We start from the raw sequence: 19,719 nt of genomic DNA, 5'->3' as shown, positions 1-19,719 counted from the left end.
TCTAACCTCATAAGATCATTCCATCTTCTCTATAAAACACACACCTACTGGACATATTCTCATCCTTATGAGAGATGCTCTAGCAACCTACAACAATATACTACACATATCAATAACATATAAATATACTGCGGGACGGTCTCCGTCTCGAAGCCTCTCACGGCCTACAATAACCAAGAAGGGGCACCCCTAAGTGTCGGGATATGATAATATCCATCCATGAGCATGCTAAACACGATCGAACGCATCTGGAACACATACATATATTTAATTGGCGTAAATAGGTATGAACCCTACCTTCGGGTGTAACACCCCAAGATTTTAAGGTAAAAGAAATTAACCCATTTTCATAGTTTTGACATTAAACTAATTTCCTAGTATTTTATTTTTGAATAAGGGGTTAATTTAGTTAGAACTTTAGTGGATAGCGGGTAAAATACCCACAAAAGGTGGGATGGGTCGTGGCACCTCTTGAGAATGTCAGCCATCCATATGACTTATGAGTCATTTTCCACTCTCTTTCTTCTTCTCTACAACTTCATGCAATTCTATCATCTCCTTTCAAAATCAAAAGCTTAATTCTTATAATTCAAAGGGAAATCATTGTACTAACATCACCATTTTACAATCTCCATTCAAGAATCAAAAGTTATGGTTTGTGGGTCTTAGTGGTGGTGGCCGAATTTCAAAAAGAAAAGAGGGGAAGAAGAATTTCCAACTTAATTCTTGAATTAACCTATTGTTTTTTGAGGTTGAAGCTTGCTTGTGCTTGTTCGTTTAGCGTTATTGTCTTTGTTGCGGAGGAGGTGAGTATATTTGCATACCTTTATGTTTATGTTGGGTCAATTGACCACCATGTTGAAGTATTTGTCCATGTGTGGATAGACCACCATGTTGAAGTTATTTGTCCATGTGTAGAAAGACCACCATGTTGAAGTTATTTGTCCATGTGTGGAAAGACCACCATGTTGAAGTTATTTGTCCATGTGTGGAAAGACCACCATGTTGAAGTTATTTGTCCATGTGTGGAAAAACCACCATGTTGAGGTTGTTAGTCCATGTGTGGTAATTGATTGGCTTATATGGATCCATATATGTGTTTTCAGTGTGCAAGGTGAACATGTAAATGTGTCATGACGATGCCATAGGTTACATGTAATAGTCCTTGTACTTGCCCTCCTTCGTAATCGTAAATGTATGCAAGTATATTCACTAAGCCTTTGCTTATATTTTAGTTGTTTACCCTTTCTATAGGTAGTTCCGGAAGAAGGAACTAGGATTGTTGATTTGAAAGTGTTGATTTAGAGCTTGAAGTGGTTGAAGTAAAGATTTGCAAGATTTGAAGGTATTTAGGTCATTCATGGATGAATGACAAGCTTTGGGGTTTAGAGGCTTAGTTATCCCTCTCCTTTTGGATCTTGGTACATTTTGGTTGATGGTCATATTTTGTTATATTATGTAAAAGATCAGGTGTAAAGCTTTTTAGAAAAGATGTAAAGTTGCACTTTGGGCGAAAATTGCATCAAAATGGGTAAGATGACCCGTTTACTTGTAGAAACTTGGTTTGTATAAATGGATGGTATGGAGACTTTTGGAACTGTAGTGTTAGTTGATTTATGTCAAAACTAAGTTGCTAATCAGTTGTCGGAAGCTCGGTTTTGAGAAAAAGGGGTCGAAAGTTGTTCAATGTGTCAAAAGTACGAAACCTGAAGAGGACGGCCTTTGTGCAGAGGACGGCTCTTGTGGACGGCCTCTGCAGGACACAAGAGTCGTGCTCCTCTGTAATTTTTACATTTTTTTTACCGAGGCTTCGTTTGATCTTTTCGGGTCCTGAAACTCGCATAGTAGTCTATTAACATCATTTTAAGAACATTCCAAGTGTCTTTTCTTGAATTGGAACATTTTGATTTTTCTAGTTGTTCAATGTGTCAAAAGTACGAAACCTGAAGAGGACGACCTTTGTGAACGGCCTCTGCAGGACACAAGAGCCGTGCTCCTCTGTAATTTTTACACTTTTTTTTCCGAGGCTTCGTTTGACTTTTCCGGGACTTGAAACTCTTACAATAGACTTGTATTAACATTCTAAGAAGGTTCAATTTGTCATTTTTCAAATTTGAGAACTTTAATTTTTGGCGACAATTGGCCGTATTTTTCTAAGTATAATTTAACTAATTTGCGTTTCTTTTCTTTTATGTTCATACTTTTGGACTAAATTGAGTCGAGGCGTTTCATCGGGGAATCACCAACAAATAACCACACCAATCATCAATCCCAAACATAAACACATTCACATTACATAACGTTAAGCACCACCATGCTTTATACCTACAGAGAATCGCCAACAAATCCCTAAATCATCCATTCATCCCCTTGGGATGACAACCTACTGCTTGATTAACAAAAAAAATTTGAAATTAATATTATGAATATTAGGTGTATATTATACTAATGACATGAATCCTAAAAAACTAACCTTATTCACCAAATACAAACGTGGTTTTGTGTTTTTTTAAATTGAAAAACTAATAGATGAAACAGGCATGGCTGGCTAAGTGTTTTATCATGGTGATGAAACAAACGACGAGATGAAACAGTCAACTACGTCTGTTGCATCCTGTGGTTATTGAGTTAATAAGGATGAGACCACATCTGTATTTAGTGAAAAATGTTGGATTTATTAGTTAGTATATATGTCATCATAATAATACAAACTAAATATCTATATTGTTAATGTTAATAGTAAAAAAAACATTTTCACTATTTCTACCGACCATAACATGTGTTTTTGGTCAACCATGTATCAAATTTACAAGTTTCTGGGTGATACATCAACAAAAAATATATATTGGGTAACCATGTACAAAAGAAAAAGTACATTTAAAAAATAATCTGTCATGTCATGACCAGCTAAGCTGTCAAGTCAGCTCAATAGATTGTAACCGGCTATAGCAGGTAGTTTTAGCCAACCATGTATAAAATTTACAAGTTTGTGAGTGATACAGACACAAAAAGAAAAATACATTACTCTTCTAGTGATTAATCCCTATAGTTAAAGTATCTAGTATGGTAGTTTGATCCTCAACGAAATCACATCCGAAGTTGCCAACGAATATTGACCACGGAATTTCTTCCTCCCGAAGCAAATTTCAACTACGTGGAATAATAGTATTATCTTATAATATTTGATGATTGATTCATCCTCCTCCTATAATATACTTCCTTTTTTCTTTTATATAAAAACATAAATAAAACAATTGAGTTTGACCAGACTCCTCTTCCTCCTATTCTACCGGTAAAACCCACCACAAAGAATCAGAAAACCACGGACCAGATTGCGTCTACCACCACCACATAACACGCATTAAAACCATACCATCCATACACGTGTCGGTTATTCCATCTTCAATACAATTCACAATACAATACAATTTACAATTCCCCTTTTCCTCCATATCACCCGACCGGCCCCTTCACAGATTCACTCCTTCTCTATTTCTAAAAAAAAAATTCAATTCAATCTCGATTTCGATTAATATTTTCTTTTTATAGAGTTACATTCATATAGATCGAATAGAATTTCCATTCGATTCTCGTTATCAGGTTCCACATTCCCTTTTTAATCAATTGATCTTAGCTATACGACGTCGTTTTCCGTAATTTGTTTTATCGATTTCGAAATCTAGGGTTTGTTATTCCTTCCACTTATCATTCAATTCATTTATTTTATTATTTTCTCTGTATATATATTAATGTTATTGTATCTATCTATATCTATTGCTTCCTTACAAGAAACCACCCTGTGAAATTTTTCCGGTGCGTTGTTTTAGTTTGCCCCCAAAATTGAGGGTTTTCTTGTTTAGGTTTTTAGGTTATTATCCAAAAAGTTATTAAAAAAAAATCAAAAATTTGAAGAAAAAGATCCTCAAAAAATCAAGTTTTGTTTTGCATTTGGTGATTTGGGTGAATATAGGGAGAGTATATATAAATAGATATTTTTAGGTCTATAGAGAATGGCTCTGAACTATTCACAGAGGCCGATTTTCCCTGCTCATACATCCCAGGGGATGGTTAATGGTTATGTTGCGGAAATGTCGGAGAAAGGGGTTGACGAGTTTGTTAGGGCTAGGCATGGAAATGGAGGTATGCGTGACCGGTTTGGTTATGGAAGGGAATGGGTTGATAAGGGTGGCTCGTCCGAGGCAGTTACTGCGGATATTGTTGATCTGCTGCCGTCGGATCCGTTTGGGATGGATATTGATATTGGTACTACCTTTACTGCACTAACCGGGTGGCTTGAGGATTTGGAAGAGGAGTTTGAAATTGTTAGTAATCTCGTTGATGGGAATGAAGATTACGGGTTGTTTGAGGGGATCAATTTGATTTGGAACAGTGGAATGAGGTTTCAGTCGTTTCCGAGTAATGAGGTACATGATGTGAAGGCTGGTGCAAGTTGTATGGGTGACAAGTATGCTGCTGGATGTCAGTTTAGAGGCGTTGAGGCTGACAGTGTGATTGATCGGATTCATTTTCCAGAGGATATAATGGGTTTTGATCATGGAAGTACAAGCGATTTTGTTGGAAAAAGTGAGGCCCTTGCAGTTGGTTTTAAGCATTCTTCCAATGCAGTTGGTGGAGATCCCCATGAGGCGTTCGTTCTTGCACTTAGTTATCTGGGGACAAGCGATCTTCTTTTAGTGGAGCGTGTTTGTAAATCGTTGTGTTCTACAGTTCACAAGGATCCACTATTGTGGAGGAGTATTCATATTGATCAGCCATTGAATGAGAGGATTACTGATGATATTCTTGTTCAGTTAACTAACAGGGCTGAAGGCTATCTTCAGTGTTTGACCCTTATAAAATGTCCACGGATCACTGATAACAGTTTGAGGCATGTGTTGGAGACTAATCCAAAGTTAACTAAGGTAATGCAATTATTTCAATTTCATATGTCTTTCTTGTTTATGTTATTAACATTTATTACAGTGTCAATATATGTAATGCCCTTGAATTTTGCTTGATATTTTTCGGTGTTTAATTTACTTCAACAATTGTGCATGTTCTAGCACAAGAATAATGACATAATGCTCAAGTATTTCATGTTACTAAACGGATGCAATGCCAATTTAATAAAGCATGTGCTGCAGGCTTCTCTCTGTGTCGGTTTGGGCGTGGTCATTGTACCAGGAGGACCCCCGAGTTTTTTTCTAGAAAACAAATCAAGGGAAACAGATAACGTGTTTAAATCTGAGTTTTTATTTTTCAGATAAGTTTGCATTGAAAATAGAAAACTCGGCTTTTCAGCCTATAACTTAAGTTTGAAAACTCGTATTTTATAGTTTTCAAGTATTTTTCATTTCGGAATGGGAAAATCTCTTGTATTTTCCTGACTCAACGCTAAATGCATTTTCAAATTATGTAGAGGTTTTTTAGAGAAAAATATTGATAAATTTAGAAAAACTTTAATGTAAGTAAACACAACTCTTAACTTACTTGAAAATCTGTTTTCTATTGTGGATTATCATTTTAGGATTAGTCTGAACCAAACATTTGTGGAAACAAAATAATAAAACATATGGAGGACTTTATTTTGTTAAACATCACATATGCAATTAAATTATGCTAGTCATGTTTGTTATTGTATTAAGTAGGTCAATATCTAAAATGTTTTAGACATTAATTAGTTACAGCACTGCAAAAAAGGAGTTTTGCTTTTTATAACATTGAATGTCAGTATTCATGATACATAGCTTGACCACATGCAGCAGTACTTAGCTTGTTGAATTTGTTTTAGTCTTCTTTGTGGTATGGAGCAATGCAGCAGTTGGGTTTGTCCAATTGACTGTTACAGTGTTATGTATATTATGTAAATTTTGGTTGATTAAAATATGTACTATCATCTTTGGAGAAAAAAAAACTTGACCACATGGTTTGTCGATAGTGCGTGCCATGTTCGATAAGTATTATGGGGTTAAGGCTTAATTAAATTTGTGCTACATTATAAAATTCTGACAGATGTGATTCGGATATGAATTTGTAAGTAGATTGAAAACTAGGTGTTAAGGTCTTTAGTAGATCAAGCTAGTAGACTGAAAACTAGGTGTATGAAGAAATATACACATCGCAATAAACTAGTATAAAACATTAAAACTGTAGGTCATGACTGCATCCAACCTATATTATGTCGTCTTTTGCATGTGTTGTATAATAACAGGACTTATGTTGCTAAGTAGGTCTGTTATCACTCTTCTTTTATGTTGAAGTTTATTAAATTTGTATGGTCAATGCTAGTAAATCAATATGTTCTGAAGTTCAGTGAGCAACTTTCTTTCCAAAAATCTTTGTCTCTATTTACCATATAATTTCGCTTGCAAAGTGGCTTGGTTCTATCCATATGAGCATAGAACTGCTTGTTTTCTCTATGCACTTGTTGGATTGGTTATTATGTGACATTTCTATCTTTTTGTACTTGTAACAGTTGATTTTGGTTCCATGCTGACTGTTGTGTATTGTTTTATGTAGTTATCCATTCCTGGATGCACACGACTTGGTATCGAGGGTATCTTGAGTTTATTAAAGGCTTTCAAGTCAAGTAAAGGTTTTTCAGGTATCAAACAGATAAGGACCGGTGGGTTCTATGGCGTAACACTCGAGCACTACAAAGAGTTGAAGTTTTTGTTGGGCACTGATGATAGCAGACAACAAAACAGTTACAACCCACATTATTATCATCGGGGAAACTTATATCTACCCTCTTTAGATGACCGAGATATAGATGTTGAAATATGTCCAAGATGTCAGAACGTGAGGCTTGTCTATGACTGTCCGGCTGAAAGCTGTCAAGTGAAAGACCAATGTGATGATCTATGCAGGGCTTGTATAATTTGCATACCTCGGTGTGTTCAGTGCGGTCGTTGTGTTCACAATAGCGAATATGAAGAGACATTTTCTCTGGAGTATCTTTGCTCTGGTTGTTTGAAGGAGCTGCCAGGCTGCCAAAACATCCAAGAAATGGATGTTGATGTTGATGGGTCAACCGAGATTGTCCAACTACATGGCTAGGTAATGATGATGCTTCTAGATGTGCTAAGTTTTTCATCAATGATGTGAAGTGTTTAACGTTTTTTATCAAACGTGTTGCTGGTTGTATGACATTTTAAGGATTTTTTTATATCATCACTTGATGATTTATCTGTCTTGAAGGGTGATGAGGAAATTGGAAGAAAGATAATGAAATGCAATGGATTAAAGAGGAGATGGTATAAAGTTGTATGGATGTTTCTGGTTGAGATAAGTTGTGGGTGGTAGTGGTGATGATGATGGTGGTGATGATGATGGATGATGGATGATGTAAAGTTCTTATTTGATTTTTTTTTTCTTTAACAGTATAGTCAATGCGGTTGTTGATTTCTATGGAACCCTACAACGATTTATTGTCGGAGAGTTATCAGGAAATTGAATTAAAAATTAGAGATGAAATTGATTGACAAGGTGATTACAAGTTAGGAGTGTGGATGTTTCTGGTTGAGATGGTTTATGGGCTCCTGGCATCCGCTTTAGCATCGTGGATCATCTGTGGTATAGTAAGCAAATGTTGTGGTCATGCTTTTATGCGACAGGTGGGAAGCATCAAGGTTGGCATCACTTTGTGGGCTGATTGGTAAAAGCTTAGTGTTTATATATGTGTATGTATATATATACATATCTGAAAGTGCATTGGCCTTTATATAGTTTTTGAGGTCATGTGTTAGTCATCGTTGAAGTCATGGACATGAGGCTTTAAGGCTTCACATTCATTTTACGGTTCTGTTTATCATTATTATCCTGCATAGCCATGCGCTCTTGTCTGTTTCGAGTATTAGAATGTATTGTTGTATGTTTATTATGTTGTTTGGTTTTTTGACTGGTCCGGGTTAAACATTCCTATGTTGTATGTTTTGTTTTTCAAGTATCTATGTATATGACCTGATTTTGTGGTGTAAGAAGTGTGTTTTGTTTTTGTTAATAATGCAGTAATATATTTCTGTGTGCTCTTATCTTGCTTATAGATAAAAAGGTTCCAAAAGTTCTCAGGTGTAAATGAACTTTTATACGAGTATCTTTTTAGATAATATGTACTATGTTATGTACAAGATATGAAGCATGGCATTTCAAACACCAAGTATAATCTCGCTTTTAGTATCCATGTGTGATACAAAATCTTAATTACTTCGGTGGATCTTTCGTCTTGCAAGAACAAACAAATCATCATACACTTTACAAGGCATTTGATGATAGAAGCATACATGGCAAATATGAATGGAATTCTCCAATAAACCACCATCATTCTATATTTCAAAACTACTAGAAACGAAATTAAGATTATCATAATTATTGAATAAAAGAGTCGATGCAATCTATTACATGGTTTTGCGATAGCATGTTAACTCATAAATTCAACATGCCCAGCAACTTCTCTACATAAAAGCTTTGACTCACGAGCCAGCTTTAAGCTCTTGTGAATCACTAATCCCGTTAGCTTATGAGTTGATGTTGGTTCATACTTCTTAGCTTCCTCCTCATGCCCCATCAACAATGCTTCTCTGGCCGGAATCACATTCTCCCACCAAAATTCACGTAACACCCCATGTATCAGTTCCCAATACTCTTGATCTCTACTTACCCGAAAAATAGTGCTCCCATTTGAAGTCCAGCAATACAAATCAACCCAATCTCGATCCATAACTTCCATTTGACCCTGAATTTGAGGCATATAATAAAAGGGCATTGTGGTCCAAGGCATAGCCAACTCGGGTTTTCCTTTATTAAAAGGGCATTTTACTTCAAGAATCCCGGGATTTTGGAGATTACTAAGAAGCCCATCAGGGGATGCACCGATCCAATCAAATTTATCTTCTGAATGGGTCGCAAATCCTAGTGAACTTACTTCACGACCCGTGATGGTTTTGTACTTATCAATAGCGGTTGACTCATGAAGGACACCCCATTCCATAGCATGTTTTGAAGCAGCTGAAACAGTTGAATTTGTATCTAAAGGGAATACTTTTTCATGCCAAAGTTCATACCTGCGTTTGCCTTTCCATAAACCAAGGGCCGTGCTAAAGGTGCTGGTGGTCAACTTATCCTTTCGAAGGGCAAACCATTCCTCGGACCGTTGGGCAGGTGCAGTTGATGGGGTCAACTGGCTAGTTAAAGTCAACCATTGGGGGTTGTAGACTAGATACTCGGATGCTACTGATGTGCAGGTTGAAAATGGTCTAAAATTGTCGAACTGGAATTTTTTTCTTTTGCGAAGATAAAGTGGTGCCGCTTTATGGTGAATGACTTGGAGTCTAGTGATGCAAGCATTTCTCATAGCAGAAGTCTACAAGAACCATAAACAGATCAATAAATCGTATATTAAAGAAAAAGTAAACAAAAGACGAATCAATCATAATTAAATATTCACAACTGGTTTCAGTCAAAAACCGTTGTGGGAAATAAGTTCTTATAATTATTTTAATCTCAAAAACTCATGAATTAAGCTTTAAGCCTTTAATGGTACAAGCTTCACTACATTTTACAAAGCAGGAAATTTCATCTTAATCATATACAAATCTCTTTTAAGCTAAACAGATCAACCAAACCACAGGCCAAAAAAGAAAAAAAGAACTTCAAATAGGAATTTTAGAGCCTCATTATAACCATATACTATATAATGTTTCCAACTGTCTATATGCTAAATTCGCTATGGTATAAATCAGATTGCTACAAACCTTTGAAGAAAATTTCAACATTTATAGTTAAGTCAAGAGAAACAAAAAGCAAGAGTGATAACAGGAAACAGAACAAAATGTCATACAAGAACTGCATTTTATCTCCAGTTAGGAACTCCAAACTACAACGGCTCAGGATAGTGATTGAAGTATAAATGTACATTCATACACGAATGAGTGGTCACCAAATTGTGTGACCATATAAAAAAAACTCAAGCAAAATGGAAGCTCACTAGCTTAGTAACCAGCAAAACAACTTATATGCACCCTAATATCACAAGTTCGAGCTTTAGTTGTGTATAATCACTCTCATCTGTTATTCCGTTTATCGTTTAGTTAGTGTATAGTTTATCCATTTGCAAACTGCATCTTTCTGAAATTTTTTTAAAAAATGTGCCAGAGTTATAGAAGAAACAATTACAGGTGTAAAATCACCAGACATGGCCACTTCTTACACAAAGTAGCCAATTCTTACCGGAGTTCAATGTTTCCTCTTTTACATTTTCAAAAGAACAGTATTCGCAAATAAGTAAGGCTTCAACCAAATGTTTCCCAAAAATAAAACCAGATAGGTAAATTATAAATCAGCATGTTAAGCACATCCTAAAATAGTTACAGAAACTAAAGAAGAAAAAAAAACACCACCTATAAGTCTACAACATGATAATAGTGGATAAAATAATACATAACAAAAAGTGGAACTGCGGTTTGGAAACGGAAAGCACCTGCGGATAGGTCGACACCAGTCAGTCCCCCCTTTTGCTTATACTCAAAAAAGCTCTACAATAAACAAACAGATACTGGTCAACTACAACGGATAACCGACCCATTATCAGTCACCCCACCAACCGGTCTCACAACCAACATGAGAAAGGTAAATTGCATCACATAATGGTTAAAGGGACATGGGGCCTGGATTTATAGCCTTAAACCTCCATGTCCCCAACAACTAGACTACCCTAATGCACTGGTCAGCTACAATAGACACACCATTTTGGGCATACAAGAAACCCTAAATAATTAACATTTGGCGCTTGCAAAATTGCTTGAAAAGCTGAAATGAATATATTAGTAAATATATAATTTTGAACATCAAAGATCCATAAAATAAGCAAGATAACACATACCCAATACAATTTAGGCGCTGATTGGTGGTTTACAGTCTTGAATCTCTAAAACCCTAATGTAGAAATGCTATTAGGGTTTATCATTATCAGTTTTGTTTGATGGAAAAGAGACCAGAGCAGATAGGTGAGGATTGATGCTGTCAATCAGAAAGGGTATATCTGTCATTTAGATGTTAGTTTTGATGTGAAGTGAATCCAGGACTAATCCTCCAAAATGCACCTAATTAACTCATCCGATTAGTCTTTGACCTACTAATTTTTTTGTCGTCTTCTTTGTATAAAGCATTAAAACAAAAAAAAAAAACATAAAAGGACTCGTCCCTACAGGGACTAATGACCCGGATGAGCATCAAAGACGAGTGAAGGACTAGTCATACTTAATGGTGTAGACTAGTCCCTCCATGTCGGACTAGCGAAGGATGAGCCCCATTGGGCACCCTCTAAGGTATGTGGTAAGGTGAGCATGAGTCTTTTTTTTTAATCGATTTCGCTTAAAACTGAAACCCGAATCAATTCATTCGGTTTTTAAATAACCAAAGTTGTTAAATTTAGTCTTCTTTCAGTTCTACTTGGTTCAATTTCCAGTTTTGTTTTCTCTATAAATAAATTTTTTTTTCCCGCTTTTGTATATGAAGTTATAAATTAAACATTTACGGATGTTTTTTTATTAATTATATTCTATACTACTATATAAAACTCATGTTGAGAAGTTAAAACTTTTTGGACAATGCGAAATTACTATTATACCCTTAATGAATTTACTTACACAATCATTCTATTATTTTCAGAAAGATATCCACTACTCTTTTAAATCAAAAAGTTTTATATCAAATACTTATAGCACTTGACGCATCTGCCGTCACCAAGATCGCCGCTGCATTGCGCGGGTACCATGCTTACATATATATATATATATGGTAACACTTCGGTAAAAACACTTTTAAAATAAGAACGGTGTGAACACTTAAAAACATCATTTTGATGCATTAAACATGGTGCATAACTAATTATCATTATTTAAGTGTTTAACAACACATTGATCCGTCAAAATTGAAAAAATCACGTTTTTTGTTGGATGCATCATTTTGAAGAATATGCATCCAAAATGGATGCACAAAACAAAAAACATGATTTTCTTAATTTTGACAGGCCGATGTGTTGTTAAACATTTAAATAATGATAATTAGTTATACATTATGTTAGTTTTATGGTCTTTTAATGCATCAAAATATAGTTTTTGAGTGTTCTCACCGTGTTCTTATTTTAACATTGTTCTTATTTGATTGCCCTATATATATATATATATATTGAAACGACACGACTCGATTTAGGGAAAATCAAGAAACTAGAAGTTTTTTTTTTTTTTTTTTACACAGGTATTCCACTAAGTCGCAGTGCGCAGTGGGAGCCCAGATTTCTCAAAAAACCACATTTTGACACTAAAAAAAACAACTTGCATCTCATCCAAACTTCAATAGACTATATTTTTGAGTTTAAACAAATATTTGACACATTTACAAAAATAGTTATAATATCCATTTGAACCAACATTCACATACACAACCAAATAGGTTGTTTGCCCAAGTTGACATCTTTCAAATCAAACCATACATGTTTTGCAATTCCAAAAGACCCACACATGACCAAATTTGCTGAAATGTACCAAGAACAAAATTACCAAATATCCAAGTGTGTCAAGAGCCAAGATGGGAAGGGATATCTAAGTATCTACCAAAAACACCATTATTCTAAGAATGGCAATACGACAATACCTTTAAATCTTTCAAAGCAACTTCTTCTATCCAGCTTCCAATCAACAAAATCCTAGTTCTTTCTTCCGGAACCACCTATAAAATGGTAAACATCTAAAAGGTAAGCGAACGCTTAGTGAATACATTCATATACAACTACACACATAATGAAATCAATACATGAAAACCATATCATATGTTTAATACATCACAATGTCATCTCAATCATACTCACAATTATACTACCAAGTAATGTATGAAAACATAAAACGATTTTACAAATAAACCAAGTCATTCCATCATTCCATGCGCAACCGCGTTGTCATACCTCGTAAAGTCCATCAACAATATACCTACCGACATACCAAGAATTGTATACACTACGATATTACACAAATACAAAACATGTAACTCCATACCATCAAGTATTCACTTCAAATATGTTATTCAACAACCAATCACGTTGCCATACCCTATGTGGTCTTACATCAATTGCCATACTCCCTGTATGGTCTTCCCATGACTAGCCATACCCCGTATGGTCTTTCCATGATTAGCCATACCCCGTATGGTCTTTCCATGGTTAGCCATACCCCATATGGTCTTAATCCCATCAAAATATAACTATGGTCTCCCTCCCCGTCATTCATGTGATTGACCCAATATGTATATAATCGTATATAAATTAACTCACCTTAAAGACGAATAACCAAGCCCATGATGACCACAAGAACACACATTATTGCTTTCAACCTAGCAATAATCACAATATGCACATAAGGTCAACTAACCATATATTACTAACATCGCTAACATTCTTTCACCCATTTGGTTCCCACTATATCTTTGAGCTGGTTCATTTAAAATTTCATCATGTAAACATAATCATTACAACTTGATCATTTTAAAGTTCATCGTCAAAATTATCACTTTCATTCTTTGACTATGAAAGTCGCTACAAAATTAACACTAAAATCAATCATTCAACTTAATGACAACAAAATCATTCAAATTAAAATGGGAAAGTTAAAAACAATCTTGCTTGGTCTTAATTTAGCCAACAACATAGGGTTCCAAGACAAAATACCCATTTATCCAAAATCCCTAAATTATTATATCAAGAACCCTAATTTACACAATTAAAATCAATATAAGTACCTTCAATTTGAGATGAAAATTAACTAGATGATGTCATGTAATCACACACTCAATTCTTTCCCTTCTTTTCTTCTTTATGTTCAAACCAAAAACCCTCAAATCAATTGGATTCTAAGAACCCTAGTTTCTCAATGAACAATCAATCACACCATACCTCAAGGATTAATAACAAGATGAGAAGATGAATAAAAACTAGCTTTTCTTCTTTTCTTTCTTCTAATTTTTTTGGCCCTCACACCTCCACCACACTCAAAACCCTCAATTTCAATTACTAGTAACTTGAAGTTATTATTATTACTTAGAAGATTTAATTCTTGATGATAACAAGAAACATACTCTTACGGAGAATTTAAGATGAAGAATAATTGAAATTAGGTAAGAAGTGGAAGAGTGGAATTATGAGTCACAATGGAATGAGATGGCTCACATATTTCTTTTTATGTCACGCCTCCTTCCAAATTAAAGTAGGTAATATACCCACTAGCCATTAAGGTTCTAACTAATTTAACTTCATATTTCAAATTTAAATACTATAAAATTATTTTAAAGACAAAACTACATTAAAAATACTAAATTTATGTTTTAAAAAAATATTTGGGGTGTTACAACAGGGGATGAGAATATAAGGCTGTTAGGTACCTAAACTTAGGCGTGGAATACTCCCATATTGTTTTTTTAATCCTTGAAATTCATGGGGACCCAAACATTTATTCATTAATCAAGAAATATTAAAATTTTTGTATGTGAGGAGTTCCACACCTAAGTTTAAATGTCGGACAATCTTATATTCGTTTTTTCCACACTCATACTAAATGCTGTTAGCAATATATACTGTTCTCACATCCATCTTCTTCGATTTTTAGAAGGTGATTAAATAGTCAGCCCCCTAATTGACGTAACACACTAACACCACGTACAAAATTTACAACACAAAGCTATCCACGCGTGTAAAAACCTAAAAATCACCGAGTGTAATTAAACCCATCAATTCTACAGTATTAAAGAAGAAAAACAAAAACTTTCCTTGATTAATACCCTTGATCCAAAATCCCCAAATCACACTCCTATTTCTTTCCAATTTCCAAATGTTTTCATCTCCAAAACCCCAACAACCCATCAATTTTTACCCACCACAACAACAGCAACAACAATCCAACATGATAATGGAGCCCCAAATGATCATTCCTGACGCCACCACCACCACAAGCAGCGAAGACAACACAAACACTCACAAGCCATCTGCCACCTCAGCACCACCACCACCACCACCTGTCAAGAAAAGAGCAGAAACATGGGTCAAAGACGAAACAAGAACTCTAATTATTCTAAGGCATGAAATTGATTCACTTTTCAATACTTCAAAGTCAAACAAACATCTGTGGGAACAGATTTCTTTAAAGATGAAAGAAAAAGGGTTTGATAGATCGCCCACTATGTGTACTGACAAATGGAGAAACTTGCTGAAAGAATTCAAGAAAGCTAAAGAAAATAGTGATGGGTTTTCAAATAGTTCGAATAATACTAAGATGCAGTTTTTTAAAGAAGTTGAGGAAGTTATTAAAGATAGAAATAAGACTTCCAAGATTGATTCTTTTTTGCAGTTTAATGATAAAGGTATCATCTTTTACTGTAATTCTCTTTTTACCTTTTCATAACATTAACTTTATCTGGTTTCGAGGTTACCCATCAAACAGAAAATACTTATGTGGTATGGATATCTGCGTGTGTAAGGGAAATTGTGTTGTGATTCATTTAGGTAATTGTACTTTTGTCATCACCATGACCCCGAAAAATAAAGTCTTCCGACAAGTTTTTGTTAAAACATTGAATTATTTTGGACTTAGGAATGTATTTTTCGGTGGTCTTTTGCTATAAATAGGTTCCGTTAGTAAAGATTAATAGGTTATAAAGTTGATGGTGTGAAAACGATTTTTCGTTTTGTGAAGTAATTGACTATATGAATCATGGCTTGATGGTGCTTGACTTTTATGTTGCAAATCAACCATTGTTTTTGATAAATGTGAAACAATACAAGAACGAGCGAATTGACTAGTTGTAGAATGTAAAATGCAAAGCTAACCATCATAGGTGGCACTTTCAATTTGTAGTGTTTATATTGCATTTACACAAGAACGATATGTTTTCTCAAAACTGAACATGATTCTCCGACAAAGCCTTGCATCCCTATTTTGCACTGCTTCTCCATACAGTGCTAGTACACTATTTTGTGAACAACCGACTTTTTGTTTTGTGTAACCATCATCATTTTTCTGATTAACCACAATGCTTGTTATTACCTATGCGTATGAGTATTTCTATATATCTTATATTAATGTGGTTATAATAAATAAATGCACATATTTCTCTTGTACAGGTGTAGAGGACACCAACATTCCATTTGGACCTGTAGAAGGCAAGTCATTTTTCTAGCAGACTAGCACCGGATTATTTCTATTTTAGCTCTTCTGTATTTTACCTGATTAGTATTAGCCCGTTGTGAGAAGTAATTATTGCATGTTTCATGCTGTATTATAGCATTTTTTGTTCCATTTTGTATGTGGATTAGAAGTAGCAATTTTGATCCATTTACTTATGATTTGGTCACTGTGTTTAATCTCTAGCGGGTCAAGTTAAAAAGAAGTAAGCTACTGTAGGATCTGGGTTCAAGCTTTCCCCAGCGCCTTCTAAGTAGGAAATGGGTCAAAATTTGAGGGTCCGTTTGGTTGTAGAAAATGTTTTCAAATTTTTCATTTCTAATTTTTTAGAAAATAAAAAGGGTTTTTATTTTCTAGAAAACAAATAAAAATTTTGAAAATGTGTTCTAATTAGAAAACTAGAAAACATGTTAGAGATGTGAGGGGAGAGGAGGAAAATGGAAAATGAAAGAAAAATATGTTTTCAAGTTTTCCATAGAAAAGTGGAAAACATTGTTTTCCGTTTTCTTGGAAAATAATTTTAGAAAATTATGATTAAAACGCGTGTTCTGTTTTCCATGTTTTCATGGAAAACAAAAATGGAAAACATGGGGTGTTTTCTGCAACCAAACGCACCCTGAAAGTTTTGGAACTTCCCTGTAGTGTATATTTAATGTATAAAATGTCTCAAAAAATATTCACAATAAGTTATGATATCATTGAAAAGCTGTAATTTTTGTAACCATTTACCCGACACACTAATTAATTGTAATGAAATAGACTTTTGGAAGAAAGAGTTGCGGGTCAACGTGAACAATTTGACCCGTACAAGAACTCCCATTTTGATAAGCTATATAACCTGCCCATGTTGCCATCTCTAGTGCGGATGCTCAGTACTATATATCTGGTTGCCAATTTCATTTTTCACCTAAAAAAGATAGAATTTGGTGAATATCTTTATTAAAAATAGAGCTTTTCTCAGAATTTCTTCATGCCACAGCTAATGCTAGAGGTGCCCTTAATCTAGAAAGACAGTTGGATCAAGAGGGGCATCCTCTTGCCATCACTGCTCCCGATACTATGGCAGCAAGTGGAGTCTCTCCATGGAATTGGAGGGAGACCCCTGGAAATGGTTAGTCTTGCCGTCATTAATTTTGTTACCTTTTTTGTTTTTTTCTTACCTTTCAAGATCTTGTGACCTACAGTCCTATATTGGCAGGTGATCAGAATAACAGTTATGGTGGAAGAGTTATTTCGGTCAAGCTGGGGGAATACACACGACGTATTGGTATTGATGGCTCACCAGATGCCATAAAGGAAACCATCAAGTCTGCTTTCAGGCTGAGGACAAACAGAGCGTTTTGGTTGGAAGATGTTGATAATATTGTGAGGACACTTGATCGGGACATGCCTCTCGGAAACTATACTCTTCATGTAGATGAAGGTAACGATCATTTTTTCCCTCTCTTAGAGGTTGCAAGTGGGTTATTTTATACATGGGTGACATCCAACACATTTTTTGTACAAAACTTCAAATATTCAGTTTTATCAATACTCAATGTCTTAATATGGATAATGCATATATAGGCCACCTAAGGTATAAAAGAGCATTACCCTATTCAGTGTCGTGTTTATCAATTCCAGAAAATCATAAAATGATGAAAATGCTTCAAAATTTGGATTTACAAAGTCTGAACACTTGAGTTGAAGTCAATGTGTCACAATGACTTCATTCCATCAGAAGCAACAAATCAATGTCCTTTCTTCATCATTTCCAATTCTCATCTTTTGACTTCTTTAAGAATATTCAGTTTCTATTGTGAGTTTCATTGCAATTTTTGTAATTATATAACATTTGGGTTTTGAATACTTGGCTGGCCTATGCACACAATATTCCTAGCCAACGTTACAATAACTAATTTTCAAACCAATGTATAATATATATTAATAACTCGATTAGGAGGTTGAAAATATTTGAAACTGGGGGTGACTTTCAACCCAATTAATCTGTTCCATTTTAGCTTGTATATTGACTTGTTAAAAATCTTGGTCAGCCAATATGAGTTTAGCAAGTTCGAGTGGGTTTATCTTACTGGCCCCTAGTTGAGCTTATAAAAGCAGAATGTCATACAACCTGAATAATTTAACTTTCTAGTCTTTTGTTTTGCCCTTTTTGCTATCCTGCTAATTTACCTTCGTTGAACTTTAGTTGTAACTTTTTTTAATGCACTTCGTTTAATTTGAAATATAGGGATTGAAAGTTAATATTGAAAGGAGTGTATATCAACATAGAGGTCCTATATTAAACTAAACCTATCCTTGAGTTTTTCACGCAGTATGAGGTTTTGTTTCTACAATTTGGTAAGCAATGCCAGGCAGTTAAATTTCTAGAGTTGGCACATTTCAGTGGAAGTGTTTGCAATATCTAACAACCAAAGATCAGAGACTCCTGCGTACTAATTGTAAGGGTTTTACTATTACTGAAATTTCTGATAACTTTCAACTTCCAGGCTTAATGATCAAAGTGTGCTTGTTTGAGGAGCCAGATCATGTGCCGGTCCATACTGAAGACAAGATCTTTTACACTGAAGATGATTTCCGTGACTTCTTGTCTCGCCGAGGCTGGATCTGCTTGAGAGAATACAATGGCTACAGAAACGTCGACGTTATGGACGAGCTCTGCCCTGGTGCTATTTATCGTGGTATAAGCTAGGTTCCACCATGTTGTAATGGTCAAGTGTAAATATTGATGTTAAGATGTTGTCTCTCTTCATGGATATCTATTTGGGATTGCATTCTTTAATGTGCTTCATTGAGTTTTTAAACACGATAAGCACTTTTTTACCTTTTCCGAATGTTTGGATGAAAAGTGCTTATTTGAAATTAAAATAAAATATTTCTAAGCACCATTGGAGATGCTTATTTCACTGCACATTTAAAGCATGCAGTCCCAAATACCCTATGTATAACTTTGTGTGTGTGATGTTCATTTTTTCCTATTGCTAATAAAGTTTGATAACAGTTAAAAAAAAGTTGACAACACTTTTGAATATTATTTAATTTTTTCATATCTAAGACTTTTCAATAGAGCAGAGATGAAAATCTGAAACGTCTTTCCATTTCTATCGTGATCCAATCACTGTAAAGGCATTCGAATAGAAGCATTTGTTATGTATGAATCTATGTGATTTACACGAGAATAACTTTACTCCGAGTTTCCAAGACTGCGGAATTGTATTCAGATAATTTGTTTTGCTGCTAGTGTGTATTGGATTTGGAAGGAAAGGAATGGCAGATTACTTAGGCATGATAACAATTCTAATGTTAGAGTGAAAGATATGATTTTGGAATGTATTACGATGAGGATTCCAAGTTTGAAGTTCAAAAGTTGTGGTGCACAGGTGCTTATAAGTTATAATGAGATGAAAACTGTTTGAAATCATAATCAAATGTAATTTTGGAACATAGATGGGCAATAAACATAAAAAAAAACTTTACTTCGAGTTTCAATTTAAGC

At 34.8% G+C, this 19,719-nt stretch overlaps 3 protein-coding genes across 7 annotated transcripts; 2 read left to right on the top strand and 1 right to left on the bottom strand.

The window, feature by feature from the left end:
* Positions 1–3,241: 3,241 nt before the first annotated feature.
* LOC122579095 (F-box protein SKIP14-like) lies at positions 3,242–7,979 on the top strand. The gene is made up of 2 exons (XM_043751195.1): positions 3,242–4,922; positions 6,520–7,979. The coding sequence occupies exons 1-2, from the start codon at positions 4,011–4,013 to the stop codon at positions 7,057–7,059; spliced, it is 1,452 nt and encodes a 483-aa protein (XP_043607130.1). The 5' UTR covers positions 3,242–4,010; the 3' UTR covers positions 7,060–7,979.
* Positions 7,980–8,338: 359 nt separating this feature from the next.
* On the bottom strand, positions 8,339–11,008 carry LOC122578479. Of its 2 annotated transcripts, XM_043750452.1 has the most exons (3): positions 10,880–11,008; positions 10,478–10,532; positions 8,339–9,361 (listed from the first exon to the last, which is right to left on the bottom strand). In XM_043750452.1, exon 3 carries the CDS (start codon positions 9,350–9,352, stop codon positions 8,420–8,422), a length of 933 nt encoding a protein of 310 aa, XP_043606387.1. In that variant the 5' UTR covers positions 9,353–9,361; positions 10,478–10,532; positions 10,880–11,008; the 3' UTR covers positions 8,339–8,419. The 2 variants fall into 2 exon arrangements, with proteins under 2 accessions (XP_043606387.1, XP_043606388.1); XM_043750453.1 differs by lacking the exon at positions 10,478–10,532.
* Positions 11,009–14,805: 3,797 nt separating this feature from the next.
* Positions 14,806–19,134, top strand: LOC122579897 (trihelix transcription factor GT-4). 4 transcript variants are annotated; one of them, XR_006320710.1, is made up of 6 exons: positions 14,806–15,402; positions 16,163–16,201; positions 17,185–17,334; positions 17,422–17,646; positions 18,539–18,664; positions 18,749–18,841. XR_006320710.1 is itself a non-coding variant. In XM_043752157.1 (5 exons), exons 1-5 carry the CDS (start codon positions 14,874–14,876, stop codon positions 18,465–18,467), a joined length of 957 nt encoding a protein of 318 aa, XP_043608092.1. In that variant the 5' UTR covers positions 14,806–14,873; the 3' UTR covers positions 18,468–18,530. The 4 variants fall into 4 exon arrangements, 3 of the variants coding, with proteins under 3 accessions (XP_043608092.1, XP_043608091.1, XP_043608090.1); XM_043752157.1 differs by lacking the exons at positions 18,539–18,664; positions 18,749–18,841 and adding an exon at positions 18,454–18,530; XM_043752156.1 differs by lacking the exon at positions 18,539–18,664 and having other exon boundaries at positions 14,808–15,402; positions 17,203–17,334; positions 18,713–19,134.
* Positions 19,135–19,719: the final 585 nt, after the last annotated feature.

This window comes from Erigeron canadensis, chromosome 8, assembly GCF_010389155.1.
Source record: "Erigeron canadensis isolate Cc75 chromosome 8, C_canadensis_v1, whole genome shotgun sequence".
NCBI classification, from domain to species: domain Eukaryota; kingdom Viridiplantae; phylum Streptophyta; class Magnoliopsida; order Asterales; family Asteraceae; genus Erigeron; species Erigeron canadensis.
The sequence above is the reverse complement of the archived record's forward strand: the minus strand, read 5'-3'. Positions and strand labels throughout refer to the sequence as shown.

Coding starts and splice junctions, on each gene's coding strand:
- LOC122579095 (XM_043751195.1), top strand. CDS start 4,011: ATGGCTCTGAACTATTCACAGAGGCCGATTTTCCCTGCTCATACATCC. Junction 4,923..6,519: donor CTAATCCAAAGTTAACTAAG/GTAATGCAATTA, acceptor TGTTTTATGTAG/TTATCCATTCCTGGATGCAC.
- LOC122578479 (XM_043750452.1), bottom strand. CDS start 9,352: ATGAGAAATGCTTGCATCACTAGACTCCAAGTCATTCACCATAAAGCG.
- LOC122579897 (XM_043752155.1), top strand. CDS start 14,874: ATGTTTTCATCTCCAAAACCCCAACAACCCATCAATTTTTACCCACCA. Junction 17,335..17,421: donor GAGGGAGACCCCTGGAAATG/GTTAGTCTTGCC, acceptor CTATATTGGCAG/GTGATCAGAATAACAGTTAT. Junction 17,647..18,712: donor TACTCTTCATGTAGATGAAG/GTAACGATCATT, acceptor TTCAACTTCCAG/GCTTAATGATCAAAGTGTGC.